The 26485-nt window shown below is 35.7% G+C and overlaps 1 protein-coding gene across 2 annotated transcripts in view; it reads left to right on the top strand.

Moving 5' to 3' along the window:
* Window positions 1–26485, top strand: part of LOC145680699 (CD63 antigen-like) — a 317291-nt gene that overhangs the window by 289384 nt on the left and 1422 nt on the right. For both annotated transcript variants that reach the window (XM_081751615.1, XM_081751614.1), the window contains one exon: window positions 15690–15827. In XM_081751615.1, the coding sequence (XP_081607741.1) occupies window positions 15690–15827 (138 nt within the window). The remainder of the gene's footprint in view (window positions 1–15689; window positions 15828–26485) is intronic.

Below are 26485 nucleotides of genomic sequence, written 5' to 3'. Positions count from 1 at the left end.
GACCAACACTATTACAATAACACAGAAATAACATACGGCTGACATGAACAAAAGCAAAGGGATCATTGGACTATGGATCAATGAAAGAAGGTTATCTGCAGTGGTAAGTCCCGCTTTTCACTGAAACATGTGGATGATATTGTTGGAAACAGCATGAGTATACGTCTCCGGGTTGCAGCATGGTAATTCAATAGGACGGTGGCGGTGCTGTTTATTGTCTGGGTCTGGAAAGTAACGCACAAGTATTTCTTACTCGATTAAACTTTTCATGGCCCATACCTCCAAGTCCAAGAGAGCAGCGCCATATTCTAGCAGGAGAACGGAAGGTGTCATCGAGCTGCGTTTTTATACATAATGGTTGGAGGAACATGAAAATGAGTTTTCAATACTACTCTGATATCCAAAATTGCCAGACTTAACCCTATTAAGCATGTATGGAACATGCTGTGATGTTCTGTGCAACGTGCTGCATATCGTCCAAATGTGCACCACTTGCAGGAACTGCTGCAGCATAGATGGCTTGGACTGAACCTGCAGAATATAAGGAATATACCATGAGGAATCTATTCATAAGCGTTTGAATGCTTTGATTACCCAGAATGAACACGTTATTAGATAAGTGTCCCTAATGTAGTGATCGTTTAGTCTTAGTGTATAAAATAATCATTCCTAATAACTTGTCAAAAACAGGAATATTTTATATAACATGTTTACTGAATTTTAACGACTCTTTCACCATTCCGTAAGCTGAACAGTGTTACCTAATGCAAAAAGCTGCGCTGAAATAAGAATTTTCGAAGATATTAGTGGACAAAAATAAAATACATGCACACATAGAGGCATCCTAAAAAATGAATTATTGAAGTCCTACGTTATTTTCAGTGTGTGAAACCGGGATATTGTTCTGCACATTTCCATTTAAGTGATAGGATGTTTAGAACACACGTTTTGTGATTGTTCATATTTTACCTTGACTTTTATCCAGTTGTACACAGGAAGTTTATTAAACACTGAAAAACATGTTCACAAAACTTTGATGATCGTTCATTAAGCAGAAAAACGCCCGTCTTTTCAACGACATTTTAAACGTTTTAAAGGCAAAGTTTAAACTTCTAAGACCCATTGATATTCTTCAGTCCATTACGGTGAATATCAACCCATGTATGTTGACAGTAGTTCCCCGAAATCATAGGCGTATCGATCCTAGCAGGAAAATCTAGGATGGATACGGTCATGTGGGGTTATGGAATGCTCCATCAAAGGGGTCCTTGTATAATAGACATAGTAAAGTTAACTAAAACAATAAATAAATAATTTCGAATAGTTCTTAATATAAACTTACTCAATAGGAAAAACAAAATCTCAGTTTAAATGTATATTTCTGACTTCAATGAAAATATTTGTGGAAGTGGATGCAACTGGTAGAAATTAATGTCAAAAAATCATACCGTAATTATTTTCATGAATTTTGAATTTTCTAGGGATTTTCTAGACTTTGGTTTAGGTAAGGATTATGCCCCCTAGGCCCGCTATTTACACCTAAGCTACACCTATTTACACCTAAGTTTTCTTTTCTGCCCGACAACAATTACCATCGTTAGGCTTATATTCACACAATGCCGTTGCATGTACTGTCTGGGAATAGTTTGTTGTTTAGGATTTTAATTCAACTCGCAGAATCGTTGTTGTGCTAAGGTTAAGTAAACATAAATTTGTTTCCACCACCTATTGTTGAAAAGGACGCATATGTACAATAATTTTACCATTCTCCCTGAAACCATTAAAATAACACCGACTATTTAATACACACCAGGCCCACTATGGAATTTCTGTTCGTATTTTGTTGACAAGTTTTGAAATTATTATATTTATTATAAATGAAAACGAAATTATTGATTTTAGCCTACTATTTAGTGAAATGATGTTAAAAAAATTGATATCTGAAACCATACAGTAAAGGGAACGGAAACAATCATTGTGAAAACTTGCTAAAAGTTGCTTCAAACCTTACCATTGCTTTCTTCTTGCATGGTCAATATATTTGTCACTTTCTGTCTACTGGGAAAAATGTATCAAACGCCAAGAGTAGAACCTCTTATTGTGCTGCCAAAATGTTTTGAGCCGTGGCAAAAATGCGAACAAAAGCTCACACCCTCACACACCCACGCGTTGAGCCAATAAGGGTTTAGCTGTTGCTAAGCGAGAAAAAGCGAGTGGAATTCCTTCGGCCGATAGCAGCGCTTGCAACGGAAGACTAAGGATCAAGTCAATGTGGTATTTCTTTAGCTCCTTCCCTCTTACTTGCTCGCAACACACTATTTTTTCCCAATAGGCACTCTTCAGTCGTGTAAATTGGACGCTTGTGCAACTTCGGAAGTTCTCGCTGCACCGAAATATGAAACCTTAAAATGAATTATACGACGTTACACACTGTTATTACAAGTAAAATAGCAGTAAGTAGCTGTAACAATATTACCGTTTACTTCAGAAGTGAGGTTGAGAGCTTCTTACGTATATTTTTAAGATAGCAAAAGTGCTGTAAGAAAAAGTATTTGTTCTTAGCAGGTAAATAGAACTGCAACAAATACTGGAAATCATTGATATCATTACATCAAAATTGTTTCAAGCGACTCAGAACCAACTTCAATCTGTCGCTTACTACACTTTTGCCATGAAATATTATAATAATCATGTTCATACCACATTTATTTGCTCCAAGCACGAAAATAATGTGGTGTTTGAAACAATCTATAATACAAATCAGTTTCTTCGTTTCATCGGAAACATTTATGCAGTAAATACAAACGACTGAGTGTTACTTACGACACTTTTGCCTCCAGCAAGTCTAATTACACCCGTGTAAGCGACATAGCTATCTCGGCAACGGTTAAAGATAGAAACATGGCGATTAGACCATTCGATGCGCCTTAAAATTCTGAGCCAAAAACTGCAAAAAAGTCAATTTCGAAAAAAATGTCGCTTACTGCGTTAATGCCGGAAAGGGACGATATGCTTCCCGGTATATTTCGAATTACGAATTTTCCACACAAAGTTCGTAGCCTTATGCGGTGCGTCACAGAATGAATGTTGAACAGCATTTTTTAAGACTCCAACATGCAGTATGATTATCATGAGATGTAGGAAAAGTCTTGCTGTTACTTAATGTTACTGAAAATGTAGCAAGTATTTGTTAAATGGTGATGAATTGAGTAGAATTGTACCAAGAGTTTCACAAAAGGGGCTGAAAATGTCAGCGTGGTACCAACAGGCCGATGAATGACAAAAAGGGCTGAATTTGGTACAATTATACCAAGTGTGACAACACTGTTCATTATGGTTAAACCACCATGTGCAACCACAAAACTACAGGCTACAGACGTATGCCCAAGTAGCCTAACAATTGAATGAAGAAATATTTAAATAATAATAGTAATAATAATGGATATTCGTCTTTATATTTGACCATTTATAGTACGTGCAAAAGTTATCATATAACCAACTTATTTAACCAAATTACTATCAAAGAAAAGTATTATACATTTGATGGATAACTATGACTGATATGGCTTTCGAAACATATCAAACTTAGAAAAAAGTCCAAGAACTCTAAAAGAAAAAAAAGTGACCATTGTAAAACAAGTGCAACAGGAATGACTTAAATAAGAAGTTAATTTCGCTTCATAGCTGTGAAACTACGATAGCCTTCCAAACTGTGCGCATTTAATGTTGAAATAGATAGTTTTCAATAGAGGGATAGCGTCCATATCATAAGCAGTTTCTTGTTATCTCTTAGAACTATTACTACAGGGTATATACATGTAAATCAAAATTGAAACTGAAAGTTCTATTATTTCTTACTACTTCCATTTTAAAGAGAAGAATAAAGCTTAGATAAAATATATTCTTTGGACACTGAATCCATATAAGAAATCGTGTGTCACCTCCTATTACCATTTCTGCTCCATGAAAAACAATATTAAAACCGATACTAATAATATATTTCTTCCATTCTATGTTGTAATTGTGGTAACGTAATTTGAATTTAGCTTCTCGTTCAGCAGCGAGGCAATATAAGACGTGAACCTAAAGCTTAACGTGGGATCCGAACCACATTAGCTCTGTCGGGAATCGAACCTGGGTCTCCCACATCGAAAGGCATACGTACGCTGACCGCTAAGCTAAGAAGGAGTTCTCATTTTAGATTGTAATAGAGGTGTAAAAGTAGAAATGGACGCGACGGTCAGTAGATCTTAAGAAACTCGAAGCTATAGTTCGGAAAAGTGGTCTGTCATTTAACGCCAGATAATACACAAAGAGAATCAAATTAAAACTGCAGTCAATTTTTTCCATTATTTTATTGGAGGGAGAACGTTTGCTTGTAGGAAGTGCTTAGACATTGCGTAAGAAAAATTATGTTAGTTTACGCAATAGTCACTTGTGCACCGCCGATTGGAAGCCTTCATCAGACTTGAACTTCTGTTTTCCGAGGTACTCATTTAATGGAACAAAGATATGAAAATAGATGGTGACAAATTGGACAAGTATGGTGGATGTAGAAGGCACTTGAAACGTAGGTTGATGGTTTTCATGGCTGAACGAGCAGAATGAGAACGCGCGTTGTCATGTTGAAACAAAATATCTGCACTCAACAATCCCTTTGGCTTTGTGCGTATTGCTGGCTTTAAGTAATGCTTGAAAAGATCAATGTAGGCAGTACTAATCACTGTGATACGTACGAGCATGTAGTGTTCAAAAATAGGACCACTCTTATCTCACAATAAGGTCATGACATTCCCTGCGGAAGGTTGGCTGCGAATTTCTTTGGTTTCGGCGAAGAAGAACGTCACCATTCTTAGCTTGCGTGTTTCGTCTTCTATTGAAAATGGTGCATCCAACTTTCATCCCCGATTATAATGTGAGCTAGAAAAGCCACACCCTTCTCTTTATACCGCCTCAGCAGCTCTTGACATATGTCAACCCGACTATTTTTCATTTCTTGCGTCAGCTGTTGACTAAACCATCTGGCGAAAATTTTTTGTAGTGGAGTTCGTCATGCACTATGTGTTGTACTGAACCGAAGCCCATATTTAGTTAGGAAGCCATTTCAGCCAGGGTGATACGCCGGTTTTCCTGAATAAGCTGATCTGCTGCAGCTATGGATTCCTTTCTCACAACTCGATGTGCCTGACCTAGACGGGGAGCGTAAGTCACCAAAGTAATTAGGACCTTCTATTACTTTCTTACACCATTTTTAGACTTGCCGCTGTAACCGACAGAAGTTCCCATACTTCGTCTTCATTGTCCGATGAATATTAACCGGTTTCACACCTTCACTCAGTAAAAATAAAATAACTCCAAGCTGCTCCTCCTTGGTGCAACTGTGTAGTGGTGCCGCAAAATTGAATCAGCTATTACTCAGACCCAACCTCATGAAATGGCACTGCGTCCTATGACCAGCTCGAAAAGTCGTCAAGGACTGTGTCTGCAAATTTCCAAACATCTAGAAAAAATAAATGGCACTTTTGCATTTTCCGTTTGATACCCATAGTATTATCGAGAACTGTTTTAATAATGAAGAAGTGGTTTACAACTTACAACTTTGAAAAGAAATGCAAGTGAACTAATTATGATAGTAAAACGAGTTTCGATACGGCAAGTAAATGTGGTTCTATAAAAGTTAAAGAAAGCAGTTCAAAGAAAAAATACAATAGGAAATATGGTAGTTCGTATTTAGATTGAGGATTTACCTGGCGTGGTGATTACTGAAGGTAACGTACCAAACACACTACCAAAATCGAAAGTGGTTTAAATAGAATATTATTTCCGGTTTCAGTACTGATTTCTATAGATCAAAAACAGTACGAGATATCGAGATACGGTTTTCTGCAATCGATTCAGCGTCCCAAAAATAGGTTCCATTTCATTCGTCAACCCTCTCTTCAAACCGGAAATGTTTCATATTAACCTTTTCGGGTTTCAACATTTATTGCGATAGAACAAAAATGGTAATATATAGCGACAAACTGTTTTCGGCAGACAAATCAAAATATCGAGACAACATGCCTGCACATTACGTGTTTCAAGTTAGCATACACACATTTAGCCAACACGACAAAAATTATACAATGGTTAGTGCTGGTTAGTGCTAGCTTCCCAACGTTTGTGCTGTTATACTTAAAAAAAATAGAGCGACTTTTTTGTCGTATGCCAACTTGACGTCAAGATAGCATACGCATATAAAAAATTAAGCACTAAGGAAAGTAACTATACCAATCGTTAGTGCTACATTAGTGCTGGTTAGTGCTAGCTTCCCAACGTTGGTGTTGCTATACTTAAAAAATAGAGCGACTTTTATCTCATATGCCAACTTGACATCAAGTTAGCATGCGCATATAGAAAAATTAAAGCACTAACTAAAGTAACTACACCAATCGTTAGTGCTATGGTAGTGCTAGCTTCCCAACGTTAGTACAGCTATACTTAAAAAAATAGAGCGACATTTTTATGTATGGCAACTTGGTGTCAAGTTAGCATACGCATATACAAAAATTAAAACATTAACAAAATTAACTATACCAATCGTTAGTGTTACGTTAGTGCTAGCTTTCCAACGTTAGTGTTATTTTTTTCAATATTAAAATGTACAGAAAAGTAACCGAGTATGAAAATTAAAATTGTAGATTCATAGTAGAGGTTCATAGTAATGTGAAATACAAATATACATTTTCCCCTAGTTTTGCAATTTGATTGCCATGAATTAATTTTATTTCGATTTCCTCGCGGCACACCGGTTGGGAAACGCTGCACTAAGGAAAGTAACTATACCAATCGTTATTGTTGGTATAGTGCTAGCTTCCCAACGTTAGTGCAGCTATACTTTAAAAAAATAGAGCGACATTTTTATTGTATGCAAACTTGACGTCAAGTTAGCATACGCATATACAAAAATTAAAGCACTAACGAAAGTAACTATACCAATCGTTAGTGTTACGTTAGTGCTACTATACTTAAAAAATAAAGCTACTTTTTAACAAAATTACCAACCGTAAGTGCGAATACGAATCTGATATTCTCTAACTTGACCAGAAAGTTACTTTTTGGTAGGTGAGATTTTAAAAAATAACATTTTGTTAGTTTGATAGAAATGATTATTTCATGTATTAAATCTAATTGTTGAAACAATGGTTTTATAATATCTTATTTTTGTCAAGTTTCTAATGTTAATTAAATTTGAATGATTCCGTGGGTTATATCAATACGTGATTGTTAAGTTTTTAATGTAATTAGGCAAAAATCGCTTTGTTTGTGATTATAAACAAATGGTAATTAAATATATTTTAATTATGACAGTTATATATCTAAGCTCACAGTAGGCCCTAATAGTATCTATCATAACGTAAATAAATTAAGTTGGCCCAGACAAAGGCCATAGTTTTAGCGTAAAATCAGTATTTTAAAAAATAGCATATCCTTTTTTGGTTTCTTTATTCATTGTGGACAGATTTACCACACACATCTAACATAAAGTTTGCATAATGGTTTCGTATTAGTGTGAACGGAACTTTTTGTGGAGATTGAAACAGTCTGATGCGATAATTTGGAGAACGATCATCACTAATCTAAACCTTATTTCTCTACCCCTGTGAACTGTGTCTCCACATGACACACTGAGGATAAAATGAGTGTCAATCGTTAGTGCTTCTTAGTGCATCAATCCCTAAGGTTAGTGTTTCATTAGTGTATGTGGTACAAGTAAAAAATCTTTGTGAAGGCACGTTCACGCTGACCCCCACTTCATGCATTAACGGAAAATTTAGTGCCAGTCGTTAGTGTATCGTTAGTGCTTCTTAGTGCACCAGCCTCTAATGTTTGGCTTCATTAGTGTACCTGGTAGAAGATAAATAGCTTTGGGAAGCCAGCGTGAACTTAAACCTCAATCTTAAGCACTAACGAAAAAATTAGCGCCATTCGTTATGCATTTTCAGTGCTTCTAGAAAACACTGATAGTTTCATTAGTGCTTCAGTATTGGTGTAGTTACGGCAAGTTACACGTCACGAGACACCCATTAGAAATATATGGGGCAGTTATCATTGTGTCAAATTCCCGCCAAATTCAAAAGCACTAATAACCTCTTCTTGTGCAATCATTAGTGTATCGCTACTTATTGTTAGTGCACCAATCCCTAACGTTAGTGCTTCACTAGTGTAATTGCTACAAGTAACAAACCTTTGGGGGCCAAGTTCACGCTGGCCCCCTACTTCAATCACTAACGAAAAATTTAGTGTCATTCGTTATAGCGTATCGTTAGTGCTTCTTAGTGCACCAACCCCTAACGTTATTGCTTCATTAGTGAAGGCTCTAGAGCCAAAACGATTTTACGCGCTGGCCCCAACTTCAGGCACTAACGAATAAATTTGTGCTAGTCGTTAGTGCTTCTATAAAACACTAATAGTTAGGTGTTCACTATTAGTGTAGATATAGCCATTTATGTCACGAAACTCCTATAATAAATACATAGGAAATTTTTAATTGGATCAAATTCCCGTCAAATTCAAAAGCACTAATAATTTCTTCTAGTGCAATCGTTAGCGCTTCGTTAGTGCTTCTTAGAGCATTAACTCCCAACATTGGTGTTTTAATAGGTTAAACGCTAGAAGCAAAAAGCTTTAGCCACCAAGAAAACACTGACGATGAAACCTAGTGCAATCGATAGTGCTTCGTCTAGAAAACACTAATAGCTCAGTTAGTGTTTGAATATTAGTTTAGATATTGCCAATTATATGTCACGAGACTCCCGTAAGAAAAACATGGCAAATTTTTCTTTGAGTCAAATTCTCGCCAAATTCAAAGGTAGCAACGATCTATTCTAGTGCAATCGTTAGTTCTTCGTTAGTACTTGCTAGTGCATCAACTCCGAACATTACTGCTTCTCATCGTGAATGTTTTTGTGTGGAGGAGCAAGTTTCCCCTAAGTACTAATTAGTTTCCCCTAAGTTTAATTAGTTTCCCCTAAGTTTTATTTTCTAGCGTCCATAGTATTGAAGCACTAATGATAGGAGTTCTGCAATAAGACCTACTAACGAAGTAGTAACCATTTTACTATATATGGTCATTAGTGATTTAAATTTGGCGGGAATTTTAGAAAATGAAAAATGCTATGTGTTTCAAGTTAGCTCCGCACGCTTCTTAAATGCTACTAATTTTTTTACATGTTTAGTGCTTCGTTGGTGCACATTAGTGCACTAAACACTAACATTAATGCTATGATACTTTAGAAGTTATTAATGAATAACTCGGACGGGATTAACTTTTGATTTTTCAACTTTTATACAATTTTACATAATTGTGGCACATAAGTGAGACTAACACCAGCGGTTAGTGCATAGTTAGAGCTCTATAAAACACTAAGCTCTAAGTTTAGTGTTGTCATAGTTTAGGAGTTATAAGTGAATAACTCACTCGGGGCTAAATTCAAATATATATGAATTTTACAACAATCTTATATATAAAAGAGAACGCACAAATCCTTTGTTCCCTCATCACGCTAATACGGCTGAACCAATTTCTTTCATTTTTGGGGGGTTATTAGGATTTGGACCCTAGATGGTTTTTATCATATCACTTTAATTTTCAATTACCAGTGTCTTGAGATAATTGACCATTCAAGTGTCCATAACGTACAAATCCTTTGTTAGTTCATCATAGGTAAAAATAAACGTATTTATATGCAACCCGCATGACCGTGTCACTCGGCGGGTTAACATAAATGACAGGCGATATAATGTTAACATTTACTGCAATCTACTATGGTTTTTATCATATCACTTGAAAGCGAAAAAGTAAAAATTATCTAATTAACAAGGTTTATTGCGTTCCGGGGTGACCCCAGCGAAGCGGGGTGAACGCTGCTAGTTTTATCATAAAGTTGGAATAAACGTCAAAGGCTAGTACATCGTTAGTACTCCAAAAAGCTCTAACGTTAGTGCTATCTAAACTCTAACGTCAGTCTATCGTAGTTTGGGAGATTTTGATGAATAACTGGTGCGGGGCTAACTTGGGATCTTTCATTTTTTTTATTTTATTTTTTTTTACAATTTTACGCTAATTGTCAGACAGAAATGAGATAATCACCATTGGTCAGTGTATTGTTGGTAATAAATAACTCGGCGGGGCTAACTTCAGGTGTTTCAACTTTTACCAATTAGTGTAAAATTCGATAAATTTTAATTGAGTTACTTCCGAGTTATTCACTAATAACTTCTAAATTATGATAGCACTATCGTCAGTGCTTAGTATTTTTTGAGCACTAACAAAGCACTAATCTTTAGCGATTGTCCTACCTTTTAATGAACACTTATTGAAAAATTCGATATATTTAAATTTAGCCTCGCCCGAGTTATTCATTAATAACTCCTAAATGATGACAGCAGTAATGTTAGTGCTTAGTTTATGAAGCACTGACCGCTGGTTTTGTCTCATTTCTGTCTGACAATAAGTGTAAAATTGTATCAAAATTGAAAGATCTCAAGTTAGCCCTGCAAGAAATATTCATTAATAACTCCTAAACTACGATAGCACTACCGTTAATGCCTAGTGTATTTCGGAGCACTAACGATGCATTAACCTTTGACGTTTATTCCATCTTAGTGGGACAATTATTATAAAATTGGACAAAATTAAATTTAGCCCCGAGTGTTACTCACTTATAACTTCTAAACTATGATTGGTGTTTCGGCAAGCAATAACGATGCACTAACTTCTAGCGTTTATTCCACCTTTGTAGGATAATTATTGTACAGTTCGATAAATTTCAATTTAGTCCCACGAGAGTTAATCATTGAAACTCCTCAACTATCATAGTATTACCGATAGTGTTTAGTGCAGTGTGCACTAACGAGGCACTAACCATGTAAAGTTTTGGTAGTATTTGAGATGTGTGAGGGGCTAAATTTCGACACGTGGCATTTTCTAAAATTCCCGCCAAATTTCAAAATATTAATAACCATATATATGAGTTTAATGGTTTATAGTTTATAGTTTAATGGTTACTATTACGTTGGTGGGTCTTACTGCAGAACTCCCAGCATCAGTGGTTCAATAGCACGGACGCTAAAAGATGAAACTTAAGGGAAACTTACTACACGCTAGCCCCTCCCCACAAAAGCATTCACAAGAAACACTAATCCTCGGAGTTGGTGCACTAGCAAGCACTAACGAAGTACTAACAATTACAGTAGAAGATATCATTACTGATTTTGAATTTGGTGGGAATTTCACCCAATGAAAAATTCCTCATGTATTTCTTATGGATGTTTCGTGATATAATTTGCCAATCTACACTAATACCCTAATAGCACGAGATGTGCTAGGCATGTGCCGTTTAGGTGTCCCAGCTACTTTTTAGGTACCGGAAACTTAGCACATATGATATTCATGTGCTAAGTATGTACTGGTAGGGGTGATTTTGTGGTGCTGACATAAGTAACTTCTTCAGTTACCTACAGTTTTAGGTACTTGTTACACCTAATTGATATTTGCAACTATGTACCACAAATATAGCGTTTATATACCTGGCTCAGTTTCGCATTCTAACAGTCATTTGTTTTTATGTCGTCACTTGGGACATATATTTGTCATGTTCTAGGTACGTCCTTTAGGTGCATACTGTTTCAGATATCCTAACAGCACAAGATGTGTTAGACATGCGCCATTAAGTGTTCTAAATTCATCTCCTACATTTGATGCCTTTGTTGCTTCTATTTCTAAGCGATTGTGTACTAGAAGCAACAAACGCATCAACTTTATTAGATGGCAACTGTCGCCGATCATATGAAAGTGAATATGGAAGAACCATGAAATAAAGTAAATAGACACTCGTCATTTTGTTATAAAATTACATGGCGAGCAGATTTTATCTGATCCCAAACGGTTATCGTCGAATATACGCGGTTAAAGTAGCACTCTGATTAGTCAAATTCAGAAGACCTCAACAATTCATCCCTCTACAAGCGACGTTCTCTTCATCGCCTCCGTGGCCAAGTCGGAAGAGCACGCGGCTAGTAATCCAAAGGTCGGTGGTTCACAACTACCTGCTCAATTTTTTCACTTGTTTAAAAGGCGATTTAACATATTTTGGGTTCATTGACGCTTACTGCATGGGGAACATAACTAGAACATATTAGGCACGTTCCGCAGGTATATGTCTGACATGTGCCTAGGGGCGGACATAGACTGTGACTATCATTTGCCATCCATGTGATTTCTCTCTCATAGGTACATAAGACACATACTGGGCACATTCCCACGTACCTGAGGGAACATGATAGGCATAAGCCTGCTATGTACTTGTGCTGTTAGGATAGTGAAGCACTAACGAAACTATTAGTGTTTTCTAGAAGCACTAACGATCACTGACACTAATTTATTTGTTAGTGCTTGAAGTGGCGCCAGCGTGTACCATTGCTTTGGCTCTAGAGTCTACGCTAATAAAGCACTAACGTTATGGGTTGTTGCACTAACTAAATTTTTTGTTAGTTCTTGAAGTATGGAGCAGCATGAACTTGGTCTCTCAAAGATTTTTTACTTGTACCACCTACACGAATGAAATACTAACATTTGGGATTGGTGCACTAAGAAGCACTAACAAGTGTCATTTTATCGTTAATGCTCTAAGTCAGGACCAAGTTCACAGACGTAGAAAAATACGGTTGAGATTCGTGATGATCGTTCTTCATATTGCATCAGGCTGTTTCAATCTCCATAAAATGTTCCGTTCACACTAATACGAAACCATTATGCAAACTTTATGTTAGATGTGTGAGATAAATCTGTTCACTATGAATAAAGAAACCAAAAAAGGATTTTTTATTTTTAAAAAATACTGATTTTACGTTAAAACTATCGCCTTTGTCTGGACCAACTTAATTTATTTATGCCAGCTTTGTCAAATGACTGTCAGCTTTAATATAACTGTCATATTTAAAATATATTTAATTACCATTTGTTTATAATCACAAACAAAGCGATTTTTGCCTAATTATTTTACATTTAAAATTTAACAATCAAATATTGTTATAAACCACGGCCTCATTCAAATTTAATTAACATTAGAAATTTGACACAAAAGATATTATAAAACCATTGTTTCAACAATTAGGTTTAATAAATGAAATAACAATTTCTAACAAACTAACAATATGTTAGTTTTTAAAATTTCACCCACCAAAAAGTATCTTTCTAGTCAAGTTAGAGAATATCAGATTCGTATTCGCACTTACGGTTGGTAATTTTGCTAAAAAGTCGCGTTATTTTTTAAGTATAGCAGCACTAACTTTGGCAAGCCAACACTATCGTAGCACTAACGATTGTTATAGTTACTTTTGTTAGTGCTTTAAGTTTTGTATATGTGTATGCTAACTTGAGGTCATGTTGGCATACAACAAAAAAGTCGCTCTATTTTTTTTAAGTATAGTAGCACTAACCAGCATAGGCGGCGCCAGAATTTTGATAATGTGGGTGCAGACTGGGAAGGGATAAGACATAGTAAAAAATATTAACATGGTACACAAAACTTTTATGTTCATATTTAAAGAAACTTCATACATGGATACACGTATGTGTGAGTTATGGATTTATCAAAGAAATATCAGAATTTTTAAGTGTACAAGGGCACTTTTTTTTAATGGCAACAATTACAAGAGCTTTTATAAGGGCATTCTTCTGTTGAATGGAACCATGGCTTTGAATTCTTTAATGATATCTTCAATATCATTGCTCACTTAAATCGACTTTTCAGCAGAAAACGACATTATGGAGTTGAATCTCTGTTGAAGCATAGTCGATCTTAATTTAGACTTGGCATAATTCATCTTAGAGAAACTCCGTTCGCATGAGCAACAAGTGCTTTAATTTTTCTATATGTGTATGCTAACTTGATGACTGGAAACATTCTCATCAATCTCTAGAAATTCACATACACCCTTTCACTCAAATATACCCGTCGTCACTCAAATATGTCTAAACATAGGAAACAATAAATATACAAAATAGAAAGGATTACTATAGGAAAATATGAAAATTGAAGTTAATGTGGGTGCAGCTGCACTAATTTTGGGAACCTAGCAGCACTAATTTTGGGCAGCTAGCACTAACCAGCACTAACGTAGCACTAACGATTGGTATAGTTACTTTCCTTAGTGCTTTAATTTTTGTATATGCATATGCTAACTTGATAAGTGGACATACAACAAAAAAGTCGCTCTATTTTTTAAAGTATAGTAGCACTAACGTTGGGAATCTAGCACTAACGTAGCACTAACGATTGGTATAGTTACTTTCGTTAGTGCTTTAATTTTTCTATATGTGTATGCTAACTTGATGTCAAGTTGGCATATAAGAAAAAAGTCCCTCTATTTTTATTATAGCAGCACTAACGTTGGAAAGCTAGCACTAATCAGCACTAACGTAGCACTAACGATTGGTATATTTACTTTCGTTAGTGCATTAATTTTTCTATCTGCGCATGCTAACTTGACGTCAAGTTGGCATACAACAAACAAGTCGCTCTTATTTTTTTGAAGTATAGTAGCACTAACGTTGGGAAGCTAGCACTAATCATTGGTATAGTTACTTTCATTAGTGGATTAATTTTTCTATATGCTCAAACTAACTTGATGTCAAGTTGGCATATAAGAAAAAAATCGCTCTATTTTTTAGTATAACAGCACTAACGTTGCGAAGCCAGCACTAACGTATCACTAACGATTTTATAGTTTTGGTCGTGTTGGCTAAATGTGTGTATGCTAACTTGACACACTTCAGCACATCTTGCTATACTGTAACAAAAACCGAATGTTGTTTAATTTACTACCCTTCCAATTTCAATACTGATTTTCGTAAAACAAAACAGTAAGTGATGTCGACATGCAGTTTTTTGCAATTGATTGAGTCTCCCAAGAATAGGTTACATCACCTCCCTTAACCATCTATTGAAACCAGAAGTGGTTCAAATTAACGTTTTCTGGTTTCAACCTTTATCATCGTAGAACAAAAGCAGTAAGGCACAACGAGTAATGGCTTTCTGATAGGGATTTAGCTTCTGTGGAACAGGTTCTATCTTTGATCTTATTAATCTATTGCAACCAGTAGTTATAGATGTGCTACTTGAAGTTTGAGTATTGAATTCTTCTAGTTTGGAAGTCTACCATATTTTCACACTGTGAAATGAAATTCACTTACTCTATCTTTGATCTTATTAATCTATTGCAACCAGTAGTTATAGATGTGCTACTTGAAGTTTGAGTATTGAATTCTTCTAGTTTGGAAGTCTACCATAGGTTCACACTGTGAAACGAAATTCACTTACTCTATCCTTTATCTTATTAATCTATTGCAACTAGTAGTTATAGATATACTACTTCAAGTTTGAATATTGAATTCCCATACTTTGAAAACCTACCGTAGTTTAACACTGTGAAATGAAACTCACTTGTTGTGAGTATAGTATTCAAGATTCCTCTGAGCTCTAAATTTACGATTGTTTAATGACTAGTACGGATATTCAATATCAAACTAAAATGTCAAAATAATATTTACTCCTTCAATTTTTTCTAACTATGTGATCGACATAGTGTAATACAGTATTTCGACAAACACACCGAAATGACCGTACTTTTGTTACTCTTTTCAGAAAGAATTTGACGGATATGTTTGTGAATGCAAAAGTGGGATGATTTTCACTAGAGGATGTATGCATGAAATAGCCAGAGGCTTTGCAACTAAAATTGGTTTGGTTGGAGGTTTGGCAATAACTTATACGCCACTAATGGTTAGTGTGTCGTCATTAGTTCTAAGACCTATCATTAACATATTTCCAACTTAATACTGTATAAACTATAATATTATTTTTAATTCAACATTGTGTATAGATGACACAATTAGTTAATATTGGGATGGTACTGTTGAAATTTCCGAATTTTGCAGCGATGGAAAACCACCCTTCGGAGTACAACCAATGGATCGGCCGAGGTTATGCGTAGTTTCCAAAATCACCCTTCCACTAGCAGAAGGTGTTATTTGTTGGTGGGGAGTGATCCATCATATCTTCCTTCGTCATCGTTACAGTACTGAACTTCATTAAATACGCAGCAAACTTGCCCAGATGCACCCAACAATGGTCGACATACATGGTTTTCATGTTTCACGTCCATATGTTGCTTAAAGTCCATATAAACTCTCCATCAGTTGCAATATCAAACTCTTCCTCACCCACAGTACTCTTCTGACGTCTCTCCCACCGGCTACCACTTCTTCCGCAATCTCTATCTATTCTTGTAAGGGAAGAACTTCCATCATATTGGGGGGCATAACGCGCGATTGAGAATTCCTTTGCATTACTGACATCAGGCAATCCAATCGTTGACCGAGCGATGGCTGCAACCGAAGACTACTTTGAGCAAGTATTGCTGTTTTTATTTTTATTTATTTATTTGTCTTCGAAAGTGACACAGGACCCTGGGCATTTTAATCGTACCAACTCAATATTTAAGCAGTAGAAAAATGATTGTGATATTTTAAATACTTTATAATGAGCTCAAACTGAAAAAAAAAAATTGAACCAACTTTGTTCTATCATAAATATGAAATGAATAGGCAGAATTTCATACGGTGTTATTCATAATCAATACCGATATTTCGGTAGGGATAAATAACTCCTACGTAAATATTGACAGATTTGGCACCAAGCTCTTTCATGGAATAACATAAGAGAGTACGTTCAAGAAAATATGCGTATAGAAATGAAATTTTTGATAAGGAGGGCCGTTTTTTTTTTAATCTTTTGCAACAGCACATTATATATTATTTCAGTCTCTCCTTATTTCTCAACTTCCCAGTTTTTTTTTTTTTTTTTTTTTTTTTTTGTCTCCTACCCTAAAATGGTTCCATATCAGACCAAAGTAATCCATCAGAAATAATTGCCATTTGACGTATCATTAGCAAATACAACTATGTACGCAGATGACACAAGCCTAACAATAACAGGCACAAACTATGATATTGTCTGCGACAAAATTGACGAGACAACTCGTAGTTTAGAAAACTGGTTTGCCCAAAACAAACTTAAACACAGACAAATATACAGCTCTAAATTTCCATCACATTCAAAATAAGCAGTGCGTAGAAATTGATATAATGTTAAATAATCATAAAATGATGTAGTCAAACTCAACCAAATTTTGGGAACTCAGACTAAATCACAATCTCTCCTGGGAAACTCACATATTTGCACTGGCCCAAAAGCTCAATAAAATGTTCTATGCATTGAAATCTATCAAACATGTTTTAGAACTACACACGATTCGCAACTTATATTGCGGGCTCTTTCAGTCTTTACTTACACCGTATTGATCTGCAATTCTCTGAGTTTACTCAATAACCTGAAAGGTCTTCTGTATCAGCTTGTTACTTCTGATAAAAGATGGATCTGCTATAATTGTATATGATGAAGACAGTCATTGGATTATGATCAACGTTCAAGATAGTTTCGAAAATCACCCTTCCACTAGCAGAAGGTGTTATTTGTTGGTGGGGAGTGATCCATCATATCTTCCTTCGTCATCGTTACAGTACTGAACCTGATTAAATATACGGCAAACTTGTCCACATGCATCCAGCAATGGTCGACATACATGGTTTTCATGTTTCACGTCCATATGTTGCTTAAAGTCCATATAAACTCTCCATCAGTTGCAATATCAAACTCTTCCTCACCCTCTGTACTCGGTACTCTTCTGTACATATGGCATAATCTTCTGGGGAAATTCTAGAAAAAGTAATGTGTTGTTCGTGATTCAAAAAAGGCTTTTAAGAACTATAGCAGGGGCCAAAATAAACTACACTATAGACCAACATTAAAGGAATTTAAAATTTTGACTTTACTCTCACATTACATATTTCGAATGCTGCTCTTTGTTGAAAACAACATGGACTTATTTAACACACCATCAACACATAAATATGATACCAGGCGTAAGGATAAAACCTTCACCAAATAGCACTGCACAAAGTTATATGAAAGGAACTGGAGCATGTTTTGGAGGAACAATGGTACAAAATTCCACACACCACGATTCAGGAGGTGTATACGTCCATTCCACGTCGGATCCAAGCTGTTTTGGGCGCAAAAGAAAGCCCCACACCATACTAGGTATGATTTTCACACTTTTACAAACGTTTGAGATTTTTTTGTCCAACTCCTGTTGAGCAAGGCAATGTGATAATATGTAAAAAAAAAACAGTATCACGTAACAGTTTCAACGCAATAACTGTGTCTTCATCAGACTTCCAGTCCTTCTGGCTGCTTGGGAGTTGGTCATCACTTATATAGTCTCCGGATATCAACTTTTAATTAGGCTCCGCCCCTTCATTAAAAAGTAACACTTGTGTGGCTTTCACTTTCACTTTTAAGCTGCACACGTGTCCAATTAAAAGTTTACTTTTTTCGTTGGATACATTCTGTTCTCTAATTATTCTTATTTTCCTTATTAATTTTTCCTCTTTCTTTCTTCCTTTTTATTTATTCTTCTTTAAGCAGAATCTTCTCCCATCTTTATTTATCGAGAATCCTGCATTCCAATTCATCACCTTGTCTCCTGCTCTCATAATCTCCCTAGCTTCCTTCCATTTTCTCACCAAAGTTCTGTTCTCTACTTCTATGACCTCTGCTCCTTCCCACCCTATCCTGTGGTTTGTCTCCTTGTGATGCTTGTATATCGCATTGTTGTCCCTTTTCAATCTTACATCATCCTGGTGCTGTTTAATCCTTTCTTGCATTTTCTTTTTTGTTTCTCCTATGTAAATTTTGTTACACTCTGCGCATCCTACTTTATATATTACTCCCCTTTGATCTCTGTCCGCTACTACTTTTCTCTTAGTTCTTCTTACTAATTCAATTATTCTGCTTCCTCCTTTCCTGTGCGTCCTAATTCCTGCTTTCCGAAGCATTCTCTTTATATTCTCTGTTTCTTTGCCTAGGCTTTCTATTCCATACCATTTTTTGTTCTTGTCTTCTTCCTCTTTCTTTCTTTCATATTCCCTTCCATATTCCTAAACAATCGTCCACATAATGGCAAAAAAGAAGCAGTCTTTCTCCTCCTCTTTCTATCGTCTCCTTCTCCCATCGATTCATTACTATATCTGATAGTACTGGACTCAAACAAGATCCTATATTAAGTCCTTCCTTCATTTTAACAATCCTGTCTCTGATTATGCAGTATCCATTCTCCCACAATGCCTCTAATCCTTTTCTTACCTTCTTACTGTCCCAATTTTCTATTATCTTTTCACCCATTTCCTCTTCTATTATTCTCAATATTTCTTCTCTCTTAAGGCTCGGGAACATACTCTTGACATCCAGACTAAATAGTACTGTGCTCTATTTTCTTCTTCCTAATTCATCTATCATCCTCTTAACCTCTTGCATATTCTCTACTCTCCTACTTTCTTGTCCTTCTCTAACTGCCTCGGCTATCCTATTAAGCTTTTCCCCCAACAGTTCTAACATTATTCCTGCAGTTAAGCACCGGCCTCAACTTCACTACTTCTTTGTGGATTTTTGGAAATCCTTCCATCCTAGGTAGCTTTCCTTCTTCTCTCACTAACCTCTTGAACCCTTTCTTTTTGCAGTCCTCTATAATATTTTTCTTTATCCCTTCTTCTTGTCCTTTTCCGCCCCATCTTCATATCTCTCGTCTTTCAGATCTCCAAGTTTCTCCTACGTAATTTTTGTTGACTCTGCGCATCCTACTCTATATATTACTCCCCTTTGATCTTTGTCCGCTACTGCTTTTCTCTTGGTTATTCTTACTAATTCAATTATTCTGCTTCCTCCTTTCCTGTACGTCCTAATTCCTGCTTTCCGAAGCATTCTCTTTATCTTTTCTGTTTCTTTGCCTAGGCTTTCTATTCCAAACCATTTTTTGTTCTGATACGCTCCTCTCTCGTCGTCACCACCACTGCGAGGTAGTCACATGCTCTTCTTTCGATGCATCTTCTGTTATTATTATAGAACGGACTTTCTTCACAGCAGCAGAAGACGAAGAGTGGGATAAGTATGTAACACGCAACGGAAGAAATAGAACGCGTCACACTGCGTGAACGTTTAAGCACTCACGAAGGCGACGTGAACGGCCCGAGTCGCCAGCTTAGGATGACATCCCAAGCAAGAAAACACAAACAAACGCTTCCAGATACGGAATGGGGAGAGTCTGTACCCAAGGAATCGAACATGGAATAATCAGAATTCGCCTAGATACAATTATAATATTACAATGACCAACAAACAGTTCACAATTCAAATTATTACTACAAACTACAAGCCTAAAAGAAAACAAATCAGCACAAAACATATACATACATAATAGATATATAAACTAACACGCACATATTTTATCAAGAAGCACGTTATCTGCTTTTTACATATTAATCTTATTTCCTTTTCATTCAGGATGTAGCTGTTTTCCAATGATCCATCCAAATTATAATGTAACTGGACGACGGTCTAATTCAAGTTGATATATTCTTAGATGTTTTAAACAAGTATCTCTAGGTATATGTCAGTATTATTAATAATTGGATTTTTAAATATAGTTTATTATCTTAAGGTATTCCATAGTTAACCTCTTGTGTGTGTTGACTATCCTGAAGAATGATTCCTAATTGCAATAAGAAATATGTGGATAAACAGTACTCTTTTGCATCTTTTAGTTTCTTAGGCGTATTTCGAGATTTTATAACTTTACTTCTTTATATTTGTATTTAATTAAATATTTTATCTCTACTAACATGAAATATGCTTTGTACTATTCTATCAATAATAAATATGCATTTATTTTTCTTATTTCTTTTTAATTCAATTTCTCGACGTTTCTGTATTCTTCACCAGTATAACATACTTGGAATACGCCTAGTTCCACATTTCAATAAACCTTGTAATCCAAATCATTCTACAGATTTTAATTTCTCAAACATGATTATTAATATTAGACTTACATACATCCCATATCCTAGTAAAATATTCATCCAGATACTCCTAAATGTTGTAAACAGCCATTAGATATCACAAGAGCAGATAACATTGTTTCCACTAGAAATTTTGATTATGCTTCAACAGTTTTAGTACATAAAGAGGGTCATCGGAAATTGCGTGTGGGAACCCGGAGCGGGTCTGCTAATTAGAGCTGCATAGTTTTCAACTCCATATTTGTCGGACGATAAATAAAATAACAGTTAACGAAACATTATTTGCTTCCATTTGTTTAGCTTCTTTTATACTTAGTAACCATTTATTTGTTTAGTATATAAGATGACTTCCTTTTCTTTTCACGAAGAAAAATTTAGAGGTGCAGAAATTGTACCATTTAGCCAACATATGCTTTGCGTTGATGCAAAATAAAATTAATGACAAAATATTGAATAATTAATTGAATGAATAAGAACAACAAAATCATAATACTGAATAAATAAACGATCAGAGTTTGGAATGCCATCACATAACGTGTGGGGCATTACAATTTGCCAGTGGTGGCTAAAAAATTTTATCATGAGATAAAATTTTTAAACATAAAATATTTGTACCCTATGTGCAACATAATTTCTTCAGATTTTCATAATTATATAGAGCCCTATTTTCAAATGCTCTCGTATAAATATAACAAAGACATTGAACAATTAAACTAAAATTATTAAACTTCAACATCAACAAAAAATAATAAAGATCAATTCAATCATAGAATTAAGTCAAAAGGGGTTTCCAATTCTTTATCCTGTGTCGCGGAATCTTTCTTTCTTGATTAGCTTTTTCTTTTTGTATTTCTTGCTTCTGACCAACTTGATATAAAGCCATTTCATTGATCCCATAATCATCCAGTCCTGTTTTCTTCTTTTAGATTTCCGATGATCTCGATATTTCTTTAAAATGTCTGTCTTGACTCGACATTTCACTCGTTTCGGAAGATTCATATGCTCATCCATATGTTTCTTCTTTACTTCTTTCCAATACTGATAAAGTCGTTTCATCTTAGGTGTCGATCGTCTTTCATCAGTCATCTTTCTGATCCATTTCTTTTTTCTCATTTTCCAACCAAACCAAATCCTATTTCTCGTTAGTTGAAGCTTGGGAAAGACATTTGTACATTTCATTTCTGTAGTCCCAGTGTCGCTATTTCTCTGTTCCAGTTCATTATTTGACGTATTATTTTCTTGACCTGTTTCTTCCGTTACACATTTCTTTCCCGATATTTGACATGTTTCGTTCATTACAGATTCATTTTCAGTCATAGGTGTGGTTTCATTACAATTTTCTGTTCCATCTTCTTTACCACATTCTTCGATGTCTTCTTCTTTGATTTTCAGTTCTTTCATTCCAGTTTGGATTTCTTCTTCTTTATTTACTTTCCCGATGTCAAACTCATATTTCAGAACTACTATTTCTTGTTTTTCTTTACATTCTTTAGGAATTTCTCCCTTTAATCTTGCGATCGATTGGCTGGTAAGTTTTCTAAATTCCTTTAGAGTCTCGGCATTTTCTCTTTTAAAATCTTGTGCAAAATTCTGAACGTCACCTCTCAATTGGAACAGTTCTCTCAAAATTAAGTCAAATTTATCTTCTATTTTTAAATTCGGTTTTGTATTTTTCGTCACCGACATTTCTCCATCTTCTTCATTCAAATTTCTCACAAATAGATTCTTTTTATACTGACATTGTTCAACATCGCTATCACTAACAGAGTCCTTTCTCTTATTCACTATAAGCGGCATTATTTTATTTCATCAACTACCCCATTTGGGTTCTCACTCACAATAAGATCCGATGATTCATAAAAATTTGCTACCTTGTAGATCACTGACTGCTTACTTATTTATTGCAATTTATTATCCTTTGGACGTCAATTCCCCAGTCTAGGATTCTCCGCATTCTAGAATTGAATCCTTCTTCCTTCAATAGTATCTCCTAAAAGGTTAAAACAACTTCAGCTGTTACGAGATCCCTTGTAAATATTCGCCACTTGCGCGCCGAATGGAGAATATCCAAGTCTAATCATCAGTACCATCATCCCCAGATGTTGAGTTACACTTCTTAAAATTATGGTACTAAGTTGGTAGTCTTCACTGAAACCATCTGGATTAATTTTCCTCCTTGAAGCCTGGATTCAACTTCAAATCCTGGATTAGGGTCGCCATTTTTGAAACGCTCCTCTCCTTCGTCACCACCACTACGATGTAGTCACATGATCTTCTTTCGATGCATCTTCTATTTTCAGTGGACTTTCTTCAAAGCAGTAGAAGACGAAGAGTAGGGTAAGTATGTAACACGCAACGGAAGAAATAGAACACGTCACACTGCGTGAAGCACTCACGAAGTCGACGTGAACGGCCCGAGTCGCCAGCTTAGGATGATATCCCAAGCAAGAAAACACAAACAAACGCTTCCAGATACGGAATGGGGAGAGTCTGTACCCAAGGAATCGAACAAGGAATAATCAGAATTCGCCTAGATACAATTATAATATTACAATGACCAACAAACAGTTCACAATTCAAATTATTACTACAAACTACAAGCCTAAAAGAAAACAAATCAGCACAAAACATATACATACATAATAGATATATAAACTAACACGCACATATTTTATCAAGAAGCACGTTATCTGCTTTTTACATATTAATCTTATTTCCTTTTCATTCAGGATGTAGCTGTTTTCCAATGATCCATCCAAATTATAATGTAACTGGACGACGGTCTAATTCAAGTTGATATATTCTTAGATGTTTTAAACAAGTATCTCTAGGTATATGTCAGTATTATTAATAATTGGATTTTTAAATATAGTTTATTATCTTAAGGTATTCCATAGTTAACCTCTTGTGTGTGTTGACTATCCTGAAGAATGATTCCTAATTGCAATAAGAAATATGTGGATAAACAGTACTCTTTTGCATCTTTTAGTTTCTTAGGCGTATTTCGAGATTTTATAACTTTACTTCTTTATATTTGTATTTAATTAAATATTTTATCTCTACTAACATGAAATATGCTTTGTACTATTCTATCAATAATAAATATGCATTTATTTTTCTTATTTCTTTTTAATTCAATTTCTCGACGTTTCTGTATTCTTCACCAGTATAACATACTTGGAATACGCCTAGTTCCACATTTCAATAAACCTTGTAATCCAAATCATTCTACAGATTTTAATTTCTCAAACATGATTATTAATATTAGACTTACATACATCCCATATCCTAGTAAAATATTCATCCAGATACTCCTAAATGTTGTAAACAGCCATTAGATATCACAAGAGCAGATAACATTGTTTCCACTAGAAATTTTGATTATGCTTCAACAGTTTTAGTACATAAAGAGGGTCATCGGAAATTGCGTGTGGGAACCCGGAGCGGGTCTGCTAATTAGAGCTGCATAGTTTTCAACTCCATATTTGTCGGACGATAAATAAAATAACAGTTAACGAAACATTATTTGCTTCCATTTGTTTAGCTTCTTTTATACTTAGTAACCATTTATTTGTTTAGTATATAAGATGACTTCCTTTTCTTTTCACGAAGAAAAATTTAGAGGTGCAGAAATTGTACCATTTAGCCAACATATGCTTTGCGTTGATGCAAAATAAAATTAATGACAAAATATTGAATAATTAATTGAATGAATAAGAACAACAAAATCATAATACTGAATAAATAAACGATCAGAGTTTGGAATGCCATCACATAACGTGTGGGGCATTACAGTTCTTGTCTTCTTCCTCTTCCTTTCTTTATCTTGCTATGTCTCTTTTGATCTTATCCCCTTCGTTGTATCCATTTCTCCTTAGCTGTGTCCAGAACTTCTTTAAATCGGTTTTTCTCTGTTCTTCATTTGTGTTTGTCTCCTATTCTTTCTTCCATGCTTTTTATGAAATTCTTCTTGGAGCACAAAGAGACAAACCACAGGATAGGGTGGGAAGGAGCAGAGGTCATAGAAGTAGAGAACAGAACTTTGGTGAGAAAATGGAAGGAAGCTAGGGAGTTTATGAGAGCAGGAGACAAGGTGATGAATTGGAATGCAGGATTCTCGATAAATAAAAAATGGGAGAAGATTCTGCTTAAAGAAGAAGAAATAAAAAGGAAGAAAGAAAGAGGAAAAATTAATAAGGAAAATAAGGATAATTAGAGGACAGAATGTATCCAACGAAAAAAGTAAACTTTTAATTGGACACGTGTGCAGCTTAATGATGTTCAGATGTGGTGATTGTGGGACCTAAGGGAGGTGTGATAGCTGCTGGTCATGCTCCTTAAACCATGATTTCACCGTTTTTGCGTCGTGAAAGGGTGCCAAATCATCCTGGTAGATGCTATCACAATCAGAAAATAATATTTAGGCCATGAGGAGAACCTGGTCGCCCAAAATGACGTCATAAACCTTAGCATTCATCATTCCATGCAGTACTATGATGGGACCTGCAGAAAACCACGATATCACTACCCATACTGTAACAGAACCACCCTATGCTTTACAGTTGGGAGCAGACAGTATGTATCATAGGCCTCTGACGGTGTTCTCCATACGTAAACACGACCGGTTGTTGGAAACAAGGTGAAGGTCGATTCATCGGACCACATTACGTGTTTCCTCTGCTCATGAGTCCACGCCTTGTGGTCCTTGCACCACTGGATACGCCTCTTCGCATTTACTGCTGTGACCAGGGGTTTGGCGATAGCGGCCCTGCTATGAATTTTCATTTTTGAAGTTCCCGTCGCACTGTTTTTAATGAAACCGGGTTCTGCAGGCCGGAATTGAGTTCAGACGTAATTTTCATTGCAGTGCTCTTTTTAGCTGCTACAATCCGTTTTAATGCCCTCCAGTCCCTATCTGACAGGATTGTCTTTCGACCACTGTTGAGCTTTGCAGACGTCGTTTGCCCATGAATTGTGTATACCCTCGTGACATTAGACACAGTGCTTTTCTATACCCACATACACCTTCTTTGATAGATCATGAAATACCAAACAGCTTAGTACAAAATTAGGACCTCCTGTTTGACCCATTTTTAGGCCTGTCTGTATTGTACATTGACGCTTAACATATTTCTTATTTGATGCATAGTTCGCTGGATATTGGCTCGTAACACTCAATTTGAACACTGCGCTTTGTACCTGAATAGAGAACCATTTTCGAGGCCATTTTGAAACAGGCTTGCCCGAAATCAAAACAAATTTTGCACTAAGCTGTTTTTTTTTTTTTTTTTTTTTCACGATCTATCAAACAAGGTATCACTCGACCTATATTCCCATTTGAAATTTTCAAGTTGGTCCCAGAGCCGCATGATGGGGGCCCTCGGGATACAGCGACAACACCGTCCCACGTTGCCTATGGCGATTTCCTTTTTCATTTTGTGTTTCATCTTTTTCTACTCAGACGTT

This window comes from Thermobia domestica, chromosome 3, assembly GCF_964235325.1.
Source record: "Thermobia domestica chromosome 3, izTheDome1.hap1.1, whole genome shotgun sequence".
NCBI lineage: Eukaryota > Metazoa > Arthropoda > Insecta > Zygentoma > Lepismatidae > Thermobia > Thermobia domestica.
The sequence above is the reverse complement of the archived record's forward strand: the minus strand, read 5'-3'. Positions and strand labels throughout refer to the sequence as shown.